The sequence below is a fragment of the Balaenoptera acutorostrata genome, chromosome 16 (assembly GCF_949987535.1).
Source record: "Balaenoptera acutorostrata chromosome 16, mBalAcu1.1, whole genome shotgun sequence".
In the NCBI taxonomy this organism is placed as follows: Eukaryota; Metazoa; Chordata; class Mammalia; order Artiodactyla; family Balaenopteridae; genus Balaenoptera; species Balaenoptera acutorostrata.
In genome coordinates, this window is record NC_080079.1 from 27541721 (window position 1) to 27558746 (window position 17026).

At 58.4% G+C, this 17026-nt stretch overlaps 2 protein-coding genes across 5 annotated transcripts; both read left to right on the forward strand.

Moving 5' to 3' along the window:
* The first annotated feature begins 222 nt into the window (after positions 1 to 222).
* Positions 223 to 2257, forward strand: NPM3 (nucleophosmin/nucleoplasmin 3). The gene is made up of 6 exons (XM_007187306.2): positions 223 to 379; positions 669 to 754; positions 995 to 1114; positions 1222 to 1315; positions 1674 to 1795; positions 1891 to 2257. The coding sequence occupies exons 1-5, from the start codon at positions 262 to 264 to the stop codon at positions 1784 to 1786; spliced, it is 531 nt and encodes a 176-aa protein (XP_007187368.1). The 5' UTR covers positions 223 to 261; the 3' UTR covers positions 1787 to 1795; positions 1891 to 2257.
* A 5389-nt stretch (positions 2258 to 7646) lies between these two features.
* Positions 7647 to 13238, forward strand: FGF8 (fibroblast growth factor 8). 4 transcript variants are annotated; one of them, XM_007187307.2, is made up of 6 exons: positions 7647 to 7678; positions 7773 to 7809; positions 8338 to 8424; positions 8649 to 8829; positions 12002 to 12108; positions 12948 to 13238. In XM_007187307.2, the coding sequence occupies exons 1-6, from the start codon at positions 7647 to 7649 to the stop codon at positions 13236 to 13238; spliced, it is 735 nt and encodes a 244-aa protein (XP_007187369.1). The 4 variants fall into 4 exon arrangements, with proteins under 4 accessions (XP_007187369.1, XP_007187370.1, XP_007187371.1 ...); XM_007187308.1 differs by having other exon boundaries at positions 8682 to 8829; XM_007187309.1 differs by lacking the exon at positions 8338 to 8424.
* The last annotated feature ends 3788 nt before the right edge of the window (positions 13239 to 17026 follow it).

Below are 17026 nucleotides of genomic sequence, written 5' to 3' on the forward strand. Positions count from 1 at the left end.
AGGAACCGCCCTCAAAGTCTTGGTTGTTGAAGTGAGCAAGGACGTTAACATTAGTCCCAAGTTGATGCTTCTGTGATGTTACTTACTCTATTTGCGGTCTCACAGACGCAACAGGTCTGAGGCTCCTGAACGAGACTGGGCTGATGGAGCCCGGGACCGGGGGCGCCTCGCGAGCGTCTCCTTTAATAGGCGGGGCCGGAACCCCCGCGAGTCCCCGGCTTTGTACGTGTCGGGGGCGGAGCCGCAGACGGCCCTTACAGCATGGCCGCCGGCGCTGCCGCCGCCTTGGCCTTTCTGAGTCAGGAGAGCCGAGCCCGGGCCGGGGGGATCGGCGGTCTGCGAGTCCCTACCCCGGTCACTATGGACAGTTTTTTCTTCGGTATTGAGGAAAGGAGGAGCTGAGGGTGGTGCGGGGGCAGAGGCAGGGCTGAGGAACAGGAAGGCAGATGGGTGCAGGACGTGGGTGGGGGCGGAGGGGGCCTCGCACGCGGCAGTTGGAGCGGAAGGGGGTAGCCAGGCTCCTACCCTAGTCGTGCTGGGCGAGGTCCGGGCCGAGCGCTCCAGGTTTTCCTGAGGAGCGGGCGTGTGAATGGCCGGTCAGTCCATGGCTGCACGTGAACGGTATTCGGAGAAACGCCCCCGCACACCTACCCTGTTCTCTCTTCCAGGCTGTGAGCTCTCAGGCCACACCCGCTCTTTCACCTTCAAGGTAGAGGAAGAGGATGATGCGGAGCACGTGCTGGCTTTGACCATGGTAAGGGGCGGGTAAGGGGGGTGGCGGGGAATAGGTTGACCTGAGCGGGCCTCTACCCGCGCGTCTCTTCCCCTCCCCCGCTTTACTGGGCGTCACCTCCTCTGCTCAACCCCCACATGGGGGTCCCCTGGCCAGGTGATCCAGGGACCCCTGAGGCTGGGCAAGTCGTAGGGTAGATGCCTCCGTTTGTGGTGTCCACCCTCACTGGGGAGACTCCGAGGCCCTGTGTACCCTTCCCAGCTCTGCCTCACCGAGGGGGCCAAAGATGAGTGTAATGTGGTAGAAGTCGTGGCCCGGAATCATGACCACCAGGAGATCGCAGTCCCTGTGGCCAACCTCAAGTTGTCCTGCCAACCCATGGTGAGTTCCCTGGCCATACCTTGGGGGATTGGGAGGTAGGAATTGAGGACTTAAGGATTTCTCACAAGATGGGGTGGGCCAGGCCTTCATCCTTGTCTTCCTCCCAGCTCAGTTTGGATGACTTCCAGCTCCAACCACCTGTAACCTTCCGCCTGAAGTCAGGTTCTGGCCCTGTGCGGATCACTGGGCGGCACCAGATTGGTGAGAGTCTTCTCCTTTGCCTCCAGTAGACTCTCCATCAGGACTCCTACCCCACCCCAGCCTTATCTCCCAATGCGGTTCCCATACAGACCCTGTATGCTGTGCCCTCCACTTACTGTCCTACTCAAGCCGTTCTTCGTGGAACCTGTCCCAGCTTCTCCAGCTCCAGTGATGTGGACTCCTTTGCCTCTTTGTTATCTAGTTTAGTATCTGAGGTTTTTCCCACCTAGAACATAAGTTCTGGGAGGTCAGGGTCCCTACAAGCCTAGAGCCACAGGGCATGAATAAATGACCTGTAGTATGAAGGGGGTGTGGCTTTAACTTCTCTTCCTCCCTTCACTGCTTGTGTGTCTACCAGTTACTATAAGCAATGATGTTTCTGAGGAAGAGAGCGAAGAAGAGGGCAGTGAGGAGGAGGAAGCTGAGTTGTGCCCCATCCTGCCTGCCAAGAAGCAGGGGGGCAGGTTCTAACCCTCCCTGGTGAGTTGGGTGGGAGGCATGCCCAGCAGGGCCTGGGAGGGGACAGGAGGAGCAGATTTGGACCTAGATGCTGACCCCTCGTTTGCTCTCTTCAGGTCAGCTAGCTGCCTGCCACATGCACATGCACCAGGTTCCTGTACAAGTTTCAAGAATTTTGTGTCTTCTCCATTGAAGAGGATGGGTAGTGGTGGGGTGGGGTGGGGTGGGTGGGGTTTGGTCTGGTGCTAGGAGAGAGGGAGTCCCAGTCTCCATAGTGCCCTGGTGTTCTAATCCTGTACCACACCCGGAGCTTCCCTTTTCTTCAGGAGTGGGAGGAACTCTGAACTTCCATCCTGACCCTCTCTCCCCACTTGCTTATGAGGTTGGAGGTCAGCATCTGATGCTCAGGACTACACATTTTTAACATTTTTTTACATTTTTGGATAAAGGTTGAAATAAAGTGGTGTGGAGTTTTTTCTGCAACTCATTTGTGTGGCTTCTTTCCCTCCTGGGGTGGCATTCCCCTAGGGACCACCAGGTGGCACTGTGGCAGCACAAAGGGTGGCCCTGGGCCTGGGGGAGGGTGAGGAAATGTGGGATCCTGCTCTTCCCAGGGCCCTGGGACTAGCCCAGGCCTGGGCCCCAAATGCCTTCCTAGAAGAGGACCTCCCAACACCAAGCCCGTTCCCAGTCCCTAAAGGTGGGGGAGGGCCATCCCAGGAGGTTATCAGCATCAAAACAAGGGGTCTGGGCCTCTGTCAGCACTCAGGCTGATGGGCAGGGGGACAGATAAGGGGGCTTAAGCAGCACGAGGAATGTGCATCCCTAGCCCCATGAGGGGGCTCAAGCCCTGAGAGGGCCTGAGAGGGGTAGGGTAGAGGCCAGTCTTTGCTCCTCCTTCCAGGCATGCAGGCCATCTCTGAGACAGCCTGGGCCCTTAGAAACCTGATTCCAGGGGCCAGATGGAGGGGGCTGGCCAGATTGGGTGACAGGGAAACCAGAATCTGGGTGGCCTGGCATATGGGGGTAGAGAGGAGCCCCTGGGATTCAGCCTCCTGGGCTAAGGGGTTCCTGCCCCCCAGCCCTCTGCCTGGTCTGTGGGGGGCGGGGGCAGTCTCTGGTGCCTGAAATAAGGTGGTTCTAGGGCTTGGCTGCTGCTGTGCCAGGAAGAGAAAGGGATGTACCTGGTGTGAGCATGAGTGTGTATATGACCAAGTCTGAGGTCAGCAGTTCAGCAGCTGTGTCGATTGGGGGGTGGGAGGGGTGGTCTCGGTGCCCCATAAACAAACAAACAAACAAAGGGTTACCTCATGAGACAGCCTGGGGCCAGACATGCTGAGGAGGGACAGAGAACAGTGCCTGGTGGGGCCGGGCCCACTCCCTTCCACACCGGCCCCTGGGCAAAGGAGTGAACAAGTGGGAGGGGTCCCTAGATAACCCGAAGAGGCTGGTATTGGGGCAGGAGTGGTAAACTTTGGAGAGTGTTTCCCACAACACCGAAAAGCACTCCCTCCTCAACACATTCCTGGAGGAGTTTCCCTTCTCCCTGTGGTGAGGACCAAACAGGTCCGATTTTTAACCTGCCTTTTTCCTCAAGTTGAGGATAAAGGAAGATGATCCCTCTCTGTGTTGCGGTGATCAGGGTCGCAGGCCCCTTTCTCTTCTCCAGGACTTTCCTGAAGTGCTTCCACCAGGAACCGGGGTGGAGGGGGCAGCCAGAATAGAACCATTCACCTACTCGCGGCACGGGGTCAGGAGGTAGAGGGGAAGGTGGAGCTGCCGCCCTCTGGTGGGCGAGGTTGAAACCGCTTGTGGCCGTGCGGCTTCCCGCGCCGCCTCTCTCTAGGGGCTCTTAGGGGTACGCCGCGGTGCAGGGTCCTACGTGCCCCGCCAGTGGTCTGGGCGACTAAGGCCGACTTCATTCGTTCGTTCGTTCATTCACTCATTGGAAGGGCTCCTGTTAGAACCCTTCCCTTCCTCCTCTCGTCTATAGCCTCCAAAATCCTTGGCACGTGCATGGTTGAAGGCGCAGTAGCCTGGCTGAGTGCAGCGAAGAGTCATCCCTCGTGGGAAGCCTCCCCAGCAGACATATCTACCCCCTGTGCGTGGCCCCGCCCAAATATTTACCCCCCGCGACGCGGCTGATCGCTCATTGTACGCCTTTGCTGGTTTCTTGGTGGGTCTTTCCCGCGGCCCCGGCCGGCGCCGAGCGCTCTCCTGCCCGCGGTGGGGGCCCAATCCACATCTGCTTCGTCCAGGAGTTTCCCGGCCCGACGGGGCGCCCGGCGGACAGAGCTGGGAATTGTTTTTTCTCCTTCCCCGCCCCCGCCTCTCCTCGATCCCCCTTTCTGCCCTCTCAGCGCACAGTAGGAGAGTTGCCAATTCACTTTGGCCCCTGAGAGCTGAGGGATGAAGGCTTACGCCGGGGTTTGCAGACTCTTGGAGGAGGGGCAGGACTGTATTTGGGGGGTGAAGTGGGACGACTCCCAGACCCGGGCCTAAAGTGCTTAACACAGTCTCCGCGATTTACATTTGAACGGTCGGCGGAGGGTCTGCGGCGCTTTGAACGCCAGGCGCAGGAGGCGCGCGTTTGAGCGAGCGGCGGTCCAGGCGGTCCCGGCCGGTTGGTGTGGATTTGAGGGGCCCGGGGTTGTGCTGGGGGGGCGACCGATGCACTTGGAAAGAGGCTGAAGGTGTGTGTTTAGAGGGGCTATTTGTGTTGGCGAGAGGTGTGTGTTTGTGTTTGCAGGAGGCGATGGACACTGTGTGTGTGTGTTTGTGTGTGTGTGTGTGTGTGTGTATTTGTGTTTGCGGAGTGTGGAGGCGGCCGGGAAAGGTGGCCGGCTGTCACTCAGCGATCAGGTTGACAGGCGCTCCCTCATCAGGGCCAGGGAGCTCTGATTGCAGATTCGAGGAAACAAAATAGCAATTGTAATTACGGGGCTTTGATAAGATAAAGGAAGGAGCGAGCTGGCCGGGAGGCGAGTAAGAGAGCAAGGGAGGAGAGAGCGGCCTGCTGGGGCCCCGATGGAATATTTGCATCTGTCACTCACGGGGGTGTGCCCTGGCAGTACCCGGCGCCTGATGCGGAGGTGTCCCTATTGCCGCCCCCCTCCTTCTAGAGACAGGGACTTTTGGAGAGATGAGAAGAATCCCCCCGAAATCGACGAAGGTCCAGTTGGGGGAAATTCTCCAAATATAAAGGAATTCTGGTCTGTACAGGCCCCTTGGTGGAGGTTAAGGCGTAGGACTCAAACCGTGACCTCCACACTTTTAGGCCCTGGATTTCTCACCTCTGGGGGAGAGGGAGGAGGGTGGATTAAGATCATTGAGGTTCAGCCCAGCTCCTTCAAAACCTTCTGGGGGCTCCAAACCAGGGTTGGTGGAGACAGCTTGGACTGTCTCCACCCCAGTCCGGGGAAGGACAGGTGCCCAGAGTGACTCAGGTTGTGACTCCAGGACTATGCACACTAAGGATGGGCTGGATGCCCTGACCCCTGTCTGGGTCCTGCTCCCTGCTGTTCTCATCAGTCTATTTTCAGAGGGCTGGGTCCCTGGTGAGGAGAAGGCCCTTCTCATGCTCTGCTCCCCATCTCTCCACTCATTGTTTAATGCATACAAATAAACATTTTCAAGGGCCTACTATGTGCAGGGCATGAGGTTAAGATGGTGAACATCTTGCCTGCTTGAAGCGGTGCAGCTGGGGAGTTAGACACCCAACAAGTGGCTGGCAACCTCTAAGACAGAGGAGCTCAAATGAAGGAAATGTGCTGGTCTGGGCTGTGGGCACTGGAGCAGCCCACCTCACCTGTCTTCCCCCAGTGGGCCCACCTCCCAGTGGGGTTGAGAGAAGATGGTGCAAACCCAGCCCTTAGCAAATACAAGTGCTCAGTAAATGGTGGTGCTTATGATTATTATCTGTTGGGAGGGTGGTGAAGGCAAGCCTCTCCATGGAAGACCCACATGCACTGAGGTCTAAATGCTCAGCCAGTTTCCCCATTATTCATTCATCGAATACTAATTGCAGAACAACCCCTGCCCAGCTCTCTGCCATGAGCTGCAGCTTCTGAGCTAGTAAGACATGGTCCTTGCCTGGCGGTCTGTGTGGGCAAGAGCCAGTTGAGGGAACAGACTCCTGGAGGTGGGTAACAGGTGGGCTCAGGAAGTCTACTTCTCTGGGGAGGGATGAGATCTTGGGACAAGTCTTCTGACTCTGTTTTCCCATCTAGACCTCGCTCAGTGTTAGCGTTATGGCTGGGAGTGGGAAAGGTAGGCCACAGAGAAAGGGGAGGTAGGCAGAACTTTGCTGTGCTGCCTACTGCCTCTGGCCTAATGGCTTCCTGGGACCACCCCAAACCCTCCAGCCCAATCCCCAAGGACATGGCCGGGGCAGTAGGGCAGGGGAGGTCTTGGGCGAGGCCAGCAGCTGGGCAAAGCATCAGTGACTCCACCTGCTCCTCAAAAGTATCTGTCCCAGGGCACCTCTGCCCACCCAGGCTGCTCTCAAAGAAGCACCATGGCTCAGGGTTTCCCAAAGCCCCTGGAGGGAAGCAATGAGTGGCTGGGAAAGGCTTAGACGACTCCTTACCTTCTTGATACTCCCCCTCCCCCACAGTTGACACAAAGCCACCAGTCCATGTCTAGTACACAGTAGGTGTGTAAATACCTGTTCAATGCACAAATATTGGGACTCTGAGAGAAAAAGCCTGGGCAACCTGGATCTAAGTCCCTTCCCCAGGAAAAGTAGCTGAGAGCAGTAATTTTTGCGCCCTCTGCCTGCTGCTTTGAGGTGGGGGGATGAGGGTGGTGGCAGTGACTCTGGGTCTTACCAGGGACCTCTGGGCTCTCCCATATAGGTGGCTCAAGCTTCAGGTTAGTGTGTATGGGGGCGGGGGGGGTACAGGGGCAGGGGTGATGGTGATAATGAGGGCAGGAAGGGGAGAAGAAGATGTTTCTCCATCTCAGGGCCTTCTTGGAGACTGAGCGAGACAGGAGAGACCGGCAAGGCGGGGTACTCAGCCGAAAGATGGAAGTGGGTGTCGGGTCCCCGACGCAAGCACGCACTGCCAGAGATGCCAGAGACGAGCGCACAGCAGTTCACTCCAGTGTTAGCGGCCACTTGCAGGCGGCGGGCCCAAGCGAAGCACACAGTAGGCGGCTCAGAGAACCGCCGTATAGCCTGAGGCGTAAGTGGACCGGGTCCCACGGTGGAGACCGGGCACCTTCCCACGGCGGTCCAGGAAGCTCCAGCCGAGGGTGTCGGGACTCCACGGGGCGGGAGGCCCGAGGCGCCCCCCATCCCCGCCCGCCTGCACCCCAAGAGCGCGCCAGGGGACAGGCCGGGGTTGGGGGGAGGCGCCCACACTGGCCGCCCCCGCCCCTCCAGACGGTCCCCAGACCCCTCCCCTCGCGCAGACCCCCAATCCCAGACCCGCCGGCCGCCCCGCCCCGGTCCGCCCCGCCCCCGCCCCGGGCTGCGTCCCGGCCCCCGCTCCCAGCCGGGGGCTGCGGGCTCCGGCCGCCCGCCCCGAGCTCCCCGCCTCGCGCCCGGTGCGGCGCCCCCCGCCCCCACCCCTCCCCCTCCCCTCCCCCTCCCTTCCCACTTACCCACCCCCCCTGCCGGCCCGTTACCCTCCCTCCCGCTCCGGCTCCTCAGCAGCCAGCGGCCACCGGCTCCGGCTGCGGCGCAGAGGCACTCGGCGCGGCGCGGCGAGCTCGACATTCCCTGGGACCTGCGGAGCCGCGTCGGGATCGCCCGGGCTCCCGCCCTCGAGCCTTCCTCCGCCGCCGCCGCCCTCGGCTCATCTGTCCGCGGCCTCCCGCGCACCGGCGTGATCCCGCCGGGGCTGTGCGTGCTCCCCGGCCGCGCGCCATGGGCAGCCCCCGCTCGGCGCTGAGCTGCCTGTGAGTACCGCCGCCCCGCGCCCCCGGCCGCGCGCCTGCCCGCCCGCCGCTCACCCTGCGCCCCTCTCTCCCCGCCCGCTTTTGTCTCCCACAGGCTGTTGCACTTGCTGGTTCTCTGCCTCCAAGCCCAGGTAAGGCGCGCTGCGCGGAGGCGGGGGCCGGAGCCGGCGGGGGACGCCGGGGGGCAAGGTCGGGCAGGGGCAAGAGGACCGACCCTGCGGCCGCGCGGCGGGCTGGAAGGCACCTTAGAAATGCAACCCCTAACTACCCCGAGGAGGGAACTAAGGAACAGAGAGGTAGCGCCTGCCTAAGGTCACACAGCCAGTGAGTGGCGAGGCTAGAACCCGAGGTCTCGGAGTCCAGCTCTGTCTCCCACGCCTCCCAGCCAGGTGGGGGAGGATGGGGAACTCTGCGGGCAGCCACACCCGGCCGCCGAGGATGGAGGCATTCGGGGCCCGGGGGCGTTCGTTGTCAGAGGTACGGTGGCTGTCGCAGGGACCCTCTCCGCGGCTCTCGGGGGAGACTTGCGGCGGGACTGGCGGAAGGATCAGGTGCCTAGGTCCTCTGCGGTCTCAACATTTGCTCCGTGAATTTGTCTTTATAAATGTCAGGGGTCGGGCAGCGCTGCCTCCCGACTTAAAAGCGCCCTGCTCTTCTAGGAAGGCCCGGGCGGGGGGCCTGCGCTGGGCAGGGAGCTCGCTTCCCTGTTCCGAGCTGGCCGGGAGTCCCAGGGTGTTTCCCAACAGGTGGGTCCAGATCCTTCTCCATCCCGGGCTCATCCATGCTAAGCTGGGTCTGTCCGACTTTCCTGGCGGGGGGGGGGGGGCGGGTGACCTGAGCTGGTATGTTGGGGGGACCCCAGCCGGCTGCCTGGGGCAGTGGAGGGAGGTGCCGGGTGATGGGGGCCACTTGGGCCCCTGGGCAGAGTAGCATTATAATGGCGTGTTGTGTATTTTTCAATTTCCTAAAGGTAACTGTTCAGTCCTCACCTAATTTTACACAGCATGTGAGGGAGCAGAGCCTGGTGACGGATCAGCTCAGCCGCCGTCTCATCCGGACCTACCAACTCTACAGCCGCACCAGCGGGAAGCACGTGCAGGTCCTGGCCAACAAGCGCATCAACGCCATGGCAGAAGACGGGGACCCCTTTGGTAAGGCGAGCTGCACTGCAGTGGGGTAAAGGTAGCCTGTGGAATGGGCCCCTCTTCCCCAGGCTGCCCTGCTATGACTGGACCTACCAGTCACATCTGCGCTGGCCAGAGGCCTGCACGCTCCCCAGCTCAGAAGGGAAAGAGTTAAGGCGAAAAAGCATCTTGGGGGTCAGCTGGAGAAGAGAGGGTTGGGGAAGGGACCTCGGGGAGTACTCGGCCCACAGGTGCCCCTTCCCTGCCCAGCAGATGAATGAATCCAGGAATCTCCCTTTCCACCTCCCCCTTTCATACCCCTCCCCACTGCAGGTGGAGGCAGAGGGTTCAGGGGGAGGGGGCCCAGGTTTAAGGGAAGCTCTTGAAAGAGGATATGTCGCCAGGGCCCACAAAAGGAGAGTGGGAAAGAGAAGGGAGAGAAATCCCTTCAACTCTCCCAGCTTGGGGGGGTGTTGCTGTGAACCTTTAAATACTTTGATCAGGAGGGTCAGTTACACATGGGGACTAGGCTAGGAGAAGGGCCCTCCCCTCTCCACTTGTCCAGGAACCCAGGCGGTCAGTCAGAGTGGGGCTCCTGGCTGCCGGTGGGGTGGTGAGTACAGGGAGCTACTGCGAGGTGGAGAGGCTGAGGACTGATTGATTTCTAAAGCATTCAATATTCCTTCCTTGAAACAAGGCCAATTTCCAGAGTCCTGGATGTACCAAGAGAAAAGCAAGCCCTCTGGGCTGCTGGTGTTGTTTTTAGAGAGCGATTATTGTGAGTTTAAAAACCTTTAAATAATGACCAAGTTAAACAAGCATGAAAGGAGAGGGGAAGACTCTATTAAAATGTAATAAAAAGGTGAGGCGTTTTAAGAGCTAAGAAGAAAAATGAAGAATGATATAAAACAGAAAAAGAACGAGGCTTTTTTTCAGATGTGGAGTTTGAAAGGAGTTGCAAGTCTGTAAATGTTAAAAAAGAGGTTCAAGATTGTTCTCTATGAATCTCTGGAGAGACCCCCGCGTCTGGCAGAGCGATTAAAACTCTTCTTACTTTCACCTTTTTTAACATTTCCTGAATACTTTCTCCTCTTCTCGAGCCAGTTTGGGGGATCGAGTATGTCTCGCTGCATTTTTTCTGCATCGACGTAGCTGACTTCCCTTCAAAGCTGGAGAAGGAGACATAATTTTCCTGGGATAAATCTGTCACTGGGGTGGAAGAATAGGTTTGAAAATGTTAAGCTTTCCAAAAGCCCAGTCGGGAAAGCTGCTGTAAACTTCGGCCCCAGCTCCCCAGATCCATCCAGGAAGGAGAGTGGGGGCTTTCTGCGGTGGCGTGGGGCTGGGGGTGGCCTGCCTGGTGGCCGAGCTCCCCCGCTGGGCTGGCAGGGCCAGCCTACCGTCCCTTTGTCCCTCCAAACTGGCTACTTGCTGCCCTTCTCAGCTTCCAAGGAAAGGGAATGAATGCCTGGCTCCTCCTGGGTTTGCTCCCATTGGAACAAATGGTCCAGCATCCTTGGGTTTTGGGGAGGGAAGAAGAGGCTAAGCTGCTCATGGGGGAATTCCTCTTCAGACATCAGAGGTCTGATGCCCACTTCTCTCCTTACAATTATAGGAGGCTTCTCAGTTTCCCTGGTCCCTGCCTGGTGGGCAGGAGCAGGAGCTGGAGGGCCCAAGAGCAAAGGCTTAGGGTGTATAGCCAGGACAGGAAGAATCTGGGGGAGAACAGCAGAGAAGTCCCAGTTCCTTCCTTATGGGCCCCAGGAAGGGACAGAGGGCTCCATCCCTATCTGCCCTGTTTGGCCAGAATCCTCAGAATGGAATCCTCTCCCCTCTTCTCCAGTCGGTGTCCTTCCTGGCCCTTACAAGTAGTTGCTCCTTGCCCGGGAAGGCAGACCAGGAGAGGGATGAGCAGACTGGCTGGGTCCAAGAGGAGGTGGGTGGGAGGGGAGGTGACAGCTGCATTTCCCTGGCTGACTTGGAGCCAGACTGGGGACTTGGCTACTGGGTCCCAGCTCTGTGCTTCTGTGAAGGGGGGCAGGTAGTCACAGGCTGGGCAGTGAGGGCTGCCTTGCTGACCTGTGCCCATCACCTCCCATTAGTTTCAGGGACAGAGAAGGTGCCACCTTGTCAGTACAGGCTGGGAGGCAGACCTGGGAGTACCCAAACTTCTTTCTCAAGGAGGGAAAAGGCTGCAGTAGGGAGGGCAGGAGACCCAGCGCCTTCTGTCCCATCCCGAACAGCTAAGTCGGCCCCCACTCCCTTCTTGGTGACAGCCTCAAAGGGAGGAGTTGTGCAGAGAGTGGACAGGGACCAGGGCTTCTGTGGCAAGCGGGCCGTCTAAGGGGAGAGGGGAGTGGGAAGAAGGCACAGAATTCAGCTCCCTGTCTCCTGGCTCTCAGCGAGAGGCAAGCACACCTCCTCGCCTACAGAAAGTGTTTGGTCACTGGGGTGAGAAGCCCAGGGCTGCTGGAGGGTGAGAGAAAAGACTTTTGAGTTGTTGATTTCTGAACACTGGGGCTGGGGACCGGGGTGACTGGGAAGCGTGGGGAAGAGATAGCATCCTCCCAGCTGGTGTCTGAGGTTCTGGGAAAGCAGCCGGCCATGGGCTGTGGGTGTAGGGAGAGCTGTCTCATCCCTATCAACTTCTCAGCAGAGCAGGGGTAGGGTGGGGTGGCCATGGCTGTGGGTTAGAACCCGAGGCACCAGAAACAAAAGAGAGTGCTTTTATGTTTGACCTCAGGAGTGGAGGTCACCACTGCACCCCGGACGTTTGTAATGATCTATGAGGCATGTGCATATAATATTCTGAGTTGGAAGAATCCTCAGAGATCTTTGATTAGAAGCGGAATTCTAGTCAAATTAAAATTTACTTGAAGCCCTCGACATAAAAGTTATTAGTCTAGTTTTAAAAGAGGGTCTTTTCAGTTTGATGGCTCCAAGACCCCTCTGCAGAAACCAGTTCATATGCCATGATCTCATCCACCCCCCTTCTGTAAACCCAGGTAAGGGGTCTGAAGCCCAGAAAGGAGACTTGACTTTCCCAGGGTTGCACAGCATGTTAGTGGCTGGAGCCAACGGCTTGGGTACCTGGCTCTTGGAGCAGTTGCTCCTGGGATGGGCCAGCTGGGATGGGGACATGGAACACTGGGGGTCAGGGAGCTGCCAGTAACCACCCTCCCCCCACATTCCCTGACAGCAAAGCTCATTGTGGAGACGGACACCTTTGGGAGCCGGGTTCGAGTCCGGGGAGCTGAGACAGGCCTCTACATCTGCATGAACAAGAAGGGGAAGCTGATTGCCAAGGTGAGGTCTTAGAAGGAAGGGAGGGGGCGGCTGGGGCCTGGGGAGCAGGCTGGGCTGGCTGAGCTCCTCCAGGATCCCAAAAAGGTGGGCAGAGACAGAGGGCCACCTTGGGGTTACCTAATGATTGGATGGTGGGGGAGGTGAGGGAGGAGGAAACTGAGAGATGAAAAGCTATAAAAGCAAAGGAGGAAGAAGGCAGGCTAGGGAAGGGGCGGGGGGGGGGTTGGTAAATTCCATATATCTTTTTAACAAATCGCCAAATTGCTTTGCTATTATGTCCAATTACATGGTACCAGCATTTGGAATGTTCAGTAAGCCGCAGGCCCAGCCCCTCGGTGGAGCTCTGAAATGGCCCCATTAGTCACGGCTCCTCTACAGCCTCGAGCTCCCCGCTTCCTGGGCTTCTGGGGCTTGGGGCTCAGCATCTCCTCACCGGCCTTCCTTCCCCCATAGGGTGGCAGCGCTGGGGCTGCAGGCCTGCATCCTGAGGGGCTGAGGGGGGCAGGTGGGGAAACGGGTGCTAGCAGCTTGGGCCAGGCTGGTGGGCAGGAGGCCAGGGTAGGCAGGGGCTGGGCCCCCTCTCTGCCTCTCTGTGTTGGGGCCCAGCCCCTCTGTAGACAGCCATGTGTCACTGCTACCCAGGAGGACAGGAAGTTGCCGGGTGGGCTGCGAGTTGTCAGGGATTAGAGAGCGGGTGCCCGGGCAGGGGGTGGGGCTGCCCACCCTGCCATCTGCTGGGGTGCCCACCTGCTGTCTGGGGCCGCCTCCCCTCTGCCTCTGATGGGGGCGGGTTCCGGACAGAGCCCGGTGACACCGTGTCTGGCCCCCCCTACCTGCAGAGCAACGGCAAAGGCAAGGATTGTGTGTTCACGGAGATCGTGCTGGAGAACAACTACACGGCCCTGCAGAACGCCAAGTACGAGGGCTGGTACATGGCCTTCACGCGCAAGGGTCGGCCCCGCAAGGGCTCCAAGACTCGGCAGCACCAGCGCGAGGTCCACTTCATGAAGCGACTGCCCCGCGGCCATCACACCACAGAGCAGAGCCTGCGCTTCGAGTTCCTCAACTACCCGCCCTTCACGCGCAGTCTGCGCGGCAGCCAGAGGACTTGGGCCCCAGAGCCCCGATAGGCCCTGCCCGGCCCCTCCCCGCCGCTCCCAGCGCCGGAGGTTTCCTCTGGTGCAGGATGAGGTCTGCGCTACTGAAGGCTGGGGAGGAGCTGGGGGAGCCCTGGGCCCTAGTTGTTGATAATTGTTTGCTGTTGGGTTTTTTGTTGTTTTTTTTTTAAACAAAAGAGAGGCTCTATTTTTGTATTCCACTTGGCTGTGGTGTCTGACTTCTTAACTCTCAGGAAGGCCGGTGAGTGGCCTAGACTGGGATTCCGGCGGGGGTTTCCTGGGGGTGGGGGCTTTTTCTAGTCCCGCAGAGGCGCTCCTGAGACCCCAGCAGCTGCAGGGCAAGACTGCTAGGCCGCCAGGGGCTCCACTGCACCCCCAGGTGGGGGCAGGGAGGAAAGAGCCTGAACTTTAGGTCAGATCTTTCAAGGGCGGGTGTCAGTGGAGGGTGGTTGGGTATTAGTTGCTATTAAATGACTGAAATATTTATTTAACTGGCGTATTAAAAATGTGTGTTGGAGAGTGAGTCCTCCTGGGGTCAGCCCCCTCCCCCCGCGCTGCCCCAGCTGGCAGGCGGCTGAGAGATGCAGAAAATCAGGCAGCAGCTCTGACTGCAGCCTCCCTTCTACCTAAGGATCCACACCTGTTGGCCGTCCCTATCATTGTTGCTGGAGGAGTTTCCTTGGGAGGACAGAAGCAGGGAAAGGAGCAAGAAGAGGCTCTTAGCTGGTCCTGGGACCTCTCAGACATGGGCTTTTTTTTTTTTTTTTTTTTTTTTTTTAGTTTATTAATTAATTAATTTATTTTTGGCTGTGTTGGGTCTTCGTTTCTGTGCGAGGGTTTTCTCTAGTTGCAGAGAGCGGGGGCCACTCTTCATCGCGGTGCGCGGGCCTCTCACTGTCGCGGCCTCTCTTGTTGCGGAGCACAGGCTCCAGACGCGCAGGCTCAGTAGTTGTGGCTCACGGGCCCAGTTGCTCCGCGGCATGTGGGATCTTCCCAGACCAGGGCTCGAACCCGTGTCCCCTGCACTGGCAGGCAGATTCTCAACCACTGCGCCACCAGGGAAGCCCAGACATGGGCTTTTAATAGGAGTCATTGCTAACACTTCCCCAGGCCACCTCTGGGCCAGAAATGATGACTTTGCTAGGACCGGAGTTGTAATCATGGATTCAGTGGGTCCTTTAAAAAGTGCCTTTCTGTGTATGCCTCGGTCTGTGTGGGAGACAGATCAGAGATGCCAGAGCTAGTTCTTTCTGAGTACCAGGCTCCAGAAAATGAAAGAAAAGAGCAGCTGCTGGCGTCCAAGGTGGAGGTATGTTGGAGGGGGGCTGCCAAGGCTGGTGTTGACAATTGTGACATGAAACAAGTGTTAACTTTGGGATATCTGGTTTGAAAGCTATGAGCAGAAGGGGCTGAGCTCAGGAGCTGCAAAAGAGCCCAGGGGACTGTGGTCCAGGGAGAGGCTGCCAACCTTGGAGAGACCAGGCCTAGAGGGAGAGGAACTGGCATTGGCCGGGAAGGGAAGCTCACAGGCCTAGAGCAGAACTCAAACTCTGGCCAGGGGGAGAAGCAGCAGGGGGTAAGTCAGAAGGACTAGCCTGTGAAGAAGGACTGCTATGGACGAAGGAAGACCAGGTCACGCTATGACAATGGTAGAGCAGGTCATTCATGGTGTGGGCAAGAGGACTGGCCTGTGGTGGGTGGAGGGGTGGGTTCTTGGAGGTGGACTGGTGAGATTGGCATCACACCACCCAGAAGAGAGCCCAAGCCCAGAGGCAGCAGGTCTCCTGAGGTCAGAGCTGGCCCAGTCATCATACCTGAGCTCTCATTCTGGTTGCTTCCACTGCCTTCTTTGGGCTGGTCCCAGAGCGCAGTTACTGGATGAATCCAGAAACCTCTTCCCTCTGGGCCTCTGGTCCTTTGGGTGGAGGGCAACCCAAGGCTTCCTAACCACGTGGGCCTCCCAGAGTTGCAGCCACAAATCCCAGGCTCAGGCCATCCAGATGGATCAGGAATCCCAGGGCTCAGTGGGAAGAAGTCTTGGAGAAGTTGGGGTACCATGGGGCCTCTTCTGGCCTGCTATGGGGGTGCAGGGCTCTGGATAGAGTAGGTTTCTCCTGGTGCATAGATACGGGGGATGTGGGGAGGGGGCTCTAGACATCTCTCTTCCAGCTGCCCCAGCTCTTAGTGCCTCCTCTTCTGCTCCATCCCCTCCCCTCCCCCTTTAATTAATTCTGGGTGAGCAGCCTGGCTTTATTGTGCAAGGAGCTGGGGTCTCACTGTGGGAAAAGTCACACCTTCTGAGCAGCTTCTGATGCCATGCAAATGAAGAGACCGTCCAGGAAACGCTTTCATCTGCACGGCCGCCTGTCCAGCCCCCAGCCCAGTAATTACCCACATTTCATTTGTTTGAGAGCAATTCCTGGGGGAAACCACAGGGTAGGAGTGAGTCCGGGGGGTGGATGGAATGTCAGACTCTCCCTGCCTGTGATCCTGGCCACAAAGTGGGGCCAGGCTGGGCCAAGGTGGTCACTGGCTAGGCCAAAGCTACCCTGAAGCCCCCAGGCTGGGGATGCCTGAATACTCCACGGTGGTGGGGTGGAACTGTGCCATGGTTGCGATGACGGAGAAGAGGTGGGTTGTCCAGAGAGCCAGACCTGCCTCATGGAGAAGGGAGAGATGACTGATGGGGGAGCAGAGGTGGACTGGAGGGTGGCGATCTGGTCCTTGAGGTGACCTGAGGCTTTGGGAAGGGGTTGACTCCCAGCAGGACCCCCAGCCAGGGACCCTGGGGAGCTGAGCCCAGAGCAGTGGGGCTGGGCTGGGCCGGAGCACCCACCACCTTGTTTATCTTTGCGTTGCTGCCTCCACAGAGCCCTCGCTAATGGGGTTTTACAGCCCACTCAAGCTGCAACTGGCCAAGAATCAATCATTACCGGCACTTAGTGGTTTGATAGTTAACAGCCTGAACTGAAGCCAAACTGGTTGTTAACTGTGATAACAACTGATTTCAAGGGGTTATTGCCGGCCCAATATGCTCAGCCCATTTATTTCGGGGAAAACAAGCAGGGAGCTGTTGCAAGGCCCAGAAAAGGGAGGAGGACTGGGCTTTCCTCAGCCAAAAGGCCTGCCACTCTGTCTAGGAGTGGGTGCTGGCTGTGAGGACCCTGGGGGCCAGCTGAGGTGTGCGTGGAGGCCTGGCCTCCCAGAACTCGCTGAGGATCTGTGTGTGGGCCCAGGTGATCCACGCAGAAGGCCCTCTCCAGTCCTCCCTTCTCCCCAGTTCTTACCTCACCCTGATTCCCCACGTCCCCTCTCCTTCTCTTCTTACAGTACTGGTCCCCGTGAGGCCCTCACAGGGACAACTCTCCATGGGGAGGAGCCCAGGCCTAGTGGCCAGGCCTCTACTAGTCCCCACTCAGCAAGTGGGCCTGGACCTCTTCACCCATTCCTCCCTCTCCCAGGGCTGCCAGAGCCCAGCCAAGTCCAAGCCAGAACCTCACCTTTCATTTCAAAGCCAGTGATGACTCCACCCAAGCCTTGACTAGAAAGGATGCACTAGAGGTCTCTCCTCTCACTCCACCAGGTCCTGTCCATCCCTACCTGATACCCTCAGCTGAATGGCAACAGGTGAGGCTATGGCCAAGCATCTTTCTAGAAAGCTGCTGTAGCAAAGGACCCCAGGAGTTCTCCACCATCTACAGATAGACAACCCGAGGCCCAGAAGTCACACAGCCAGCGTGAAAGCTAGTATGAAAGATCAGGTCTTAACTCCCAGATCCAGGCTGCCTCTTGAGGACTGC